Source organism: Coccinella septempunctata, chromosome 6, assembly GCF_907165205.1.
Source record: "Coccinella septempunctata chromosome 6, icCocSept1.1, whole genome shotgun sequence".
Lineage (NCBI taxonomy): Eukaryota > Metazoa > Arthropoda > Insecta > Coleoptera > Coccinellidae > Coccinella > Coccinella septempunctata.
This window is the reverse complement of record NC_058194.1, coordinates 31,348,629-31,351,801: the sequence shown is the minus strand read 5'-3', so window position 1 is coordinate 31,351,801 and position 3,173 is coordinate 31,348,629. Positions and strand designations below refer to the sequence as shown.

General features: G+C 35.6%; 1 protein-coding gene across 1 annotated transcript; it reads left to right on the top strand.

Annotated features, from left to right (window-relative positions):
* The first annotated feature begins 527 nt into the window (after window positions 1-527).
* On the top strand, window positions 528-1,089 carry LOC123315459. Its single transcript, XM_044901152.1, has 2 exons — window positions 528-633; window positions 705-1,089. The coding sequence occupies exons 1-2, from the start codon at window positions 573-575 to the stop codon at window positions 980-982; spliced, it is 339 nt and encodes a 112-aa protein (XP_044757087.1). The 5' UTR covers window positions 528-572; the 3' UTR covers window positions 983-1,089.
* The last annotated feature ends 2,084 nt before the right edge of the window (window positions 1,090-3,173 follow it).

Genomic DNA, 3,173 nt, shown 5'->3' with positions numbered 1-3,173 from the left:
TTGCCCCATTCAATAAAGCAGTCGTCAAAGTTTTATAAGCGTCGAAAATGGAATTGTTGGTCCCTTTCGTGACGATCTGATTAGATGTCAAATTCTTGTCCGCTTATCTGGAATTTATTACATGGGAAAATGCAGTAATTATTTACCGAAGTTTGCTTCCGTGCTTATAGATTCGGCGTTGTTGGATAGCTAGCGTTTTTTTTTGGGGGAAAACCCTGTTTTCCATCAGAAAATAACACGGGAAATGTCCTTTCGTTTGACGCAGTAAAAATCAATTTTAGGAGGGTTATTCTTTATGTCCTGACAACACTGGTTCAGGAGTATCAAGAAAAATATCAACGAACTAATATTTTCTCATCATTGCGTTTATTCGAATATTTCTGAAAGAACAAATCATATACCTACCGGATAAAATCGAAGGTCCTTGAGTTGCCTTTCTGGGACCACTAAATATGCCAATTTTATCTTGACCGAAATGAGTCACTAATAACTGTAATTTTCGAACACTTTTCCTATCCATCGTTATCTCCAACAAAAAACCGTGAACACAAAACAGTTTTATCATTTCGTCCATGAAGAAAGTTACAATGAAACTTCTGAATATCCTGTGTATTATCAACATGGTGATTTATGGTTAGTACAATCCGAAATCTTTTTTTTTATACAATTGGCCAGAAGAATTCATAATTTCTCTTTTTCACCAGTTAACTCTTTGACATGTTTCGTATGTGGATCGGCCAAGGAGGATTCTTGCAAAAATTTCGACTTCTCAGTGAACTTGATGAACTGTACGCAGAAAGATTCAAAGTGTTTCTCGGTAACGTCACAATTCAGACTCGATGGAGAAAAACCTATAGCTTACGATAGAGGATGTACCTCTGCTGAAAATTTCTGTTCAGACTACAAGGAAGTGTATGGTTCTAACAGAGTAACGAGCTGCGAGGAATGCATGGATGCTGGCTGCAATACTGCTTCTATGTGAATTCAGATCCTGTGAAATTCAGAGATATTTTTCAGGAAAAGAACATAGACAATACTTTCTCATTTAGGCTACGACTGACATATGGATAAATTAGAGATTTTGTTGGGGATTGTTTTCCAATAATAAAATACGGTTATGCTGATAATTCTGAGCATGGTAAACAAGGTGAGACATTATTAACTTCTTCTGTTGTATGCCCTTCGCGCAATATATCGAAGAAATAACAAGGCAGTAAAACATCATCGGTCAACATTGTCATGGGCTTATTTATGAGAGTATAGAGCGATGAGGCAGAGCAAAAACACAGGAGTAAATCAATCATGATTCAGCTTAAAACCGGGTTCCCATTAATATTTCACATCTTTTTATGTAAGTTTAGGAATCTCCTTATAGTTGATCTATATCATCCAGGCTGCTTTGCTCTTATTCGTCAATGCCAGTGGAGCGAAAGCCTCATTAATAATAGGATACTTAATTATGAGCGCAGAAGGAGGGTTGAAATATTTATTATTATCTGGAGGATTATCTTCATATCTGAAAGCCTTTAAGAGGGCCGTAAGGAAGAAACTAATGTGTGGAAAGTTTTTTATAGTTGGTACACGACGATGAAGGGAAGTATTGAGAGGTTGAATAGAGTAAAAGGATAATTAGCAACCCAATTTCTTTCAAAAATTCAGCATTGCTTGATGGGAAATGGAAACTGAATTATTCTGTTGTTGATGGGAACCAACAGACTATAAGATTTTCATAGTTGGTGTTTGAAATTTTCATCGAACTTTCTGCCTTAAAAAAGAGCTAGATCGAATTTTCGAAACGAAAGAATGTTTTGTTTCATTAACACAAGACCTCTTTATTTTTTTTCATTGAGTTACATAAGATATGTTGAAAGCACTATTTATCAATTTTTGAGAAGAAAGAAAAAACCAAGACAACAACTTGAAGGGTAAAAAAGGAATAATCACCAACCAAATCAATTAGAAAACTATCAAACAACTAATAGGTCAACTAGCGTTTAGTTTCTCAATTGTTTATGTGAAGATGTATATTTTCATGTTTTTATAATGAAAGTAATCCTCGAAACTGCTTGGAAAAATATATCAGAGTTAGCCCCAGGAATATTCGTATAAGTCAAAGATGAAAAATGAAGGGACTGCAGGAAAAAGAGAAATCGATTATTGATTAATTTTCAATCGATGTCGTTAACCCAAGATGAGAAGCAAATTTTGTTAGTTCAATTAAGGACAACAGACCAAAGGATTTAAGAATCATGCCGATGTACCACTGATGCTGCCTGTATGTGCCAGTCAGGCAGCACCGAAGATAAATTGATTTCAGACAATGGAGGTCATTTTTGAACGACACCGGTATTTCATGTAAGAAATACATAAACGATATATACCAGTACGATCAGATCTTATCCTTTATCTACGTACGTATTTTCACGTGTATTTGATTGGTGCCTGACTTGCTGAAGATATTTTGGTGCACTACGTTTACGTACAACGACTCCAGATTCGTCTTACCGGTAAGCATTCTGATAAAGACATTATACATAGTTATTATTCGAAGTGTATGCAGCAACAATCTCCACCATATAAATTAACTGCAAACACAAATTTGCAAAATTTACGACATGTTTTATATACAATGCGAAAAGCTGCGTTGGTTGATGTTGAATACATAGGCGAATCATATCGAAGTGATTATTCGAGACAGAAAAATTGATCCAGATGATGGAACAGCAAGAAGGTAACCTTCAAAAATTCCTCAGGAGCGCACATAAACGAAGGGCCAAACTTTGCGATGAGATTCTTAATCTCAGCAGTCACATTCACACAAGTTTGATTGGTGGCATGAGGCGCAATCGATAAATTGATGTAGTTTATTATAAACGCTTCCAAAGAAGATCATCTTTCCTGATACAGCAACATTATGTTACATTATACACCTGAAGCCCGCTTTTGTGTTTCTGAAAGAAAAATGTTACATGTATACCCAGTAATGGATTATTGACAGTCGCAGGAATGATATAGAGATTGAGGTACCTCTAAATGTCCACCAGATGATACAATCTGGGATCTTATGCGAGTATACTATACAAGCAGGCTTTGGGACCTGATGTATAAGCATTAGAGAGTTAAAAAATGAACATTCTGGATATGATCATGTACAACTCATTTTCTTGATAGTT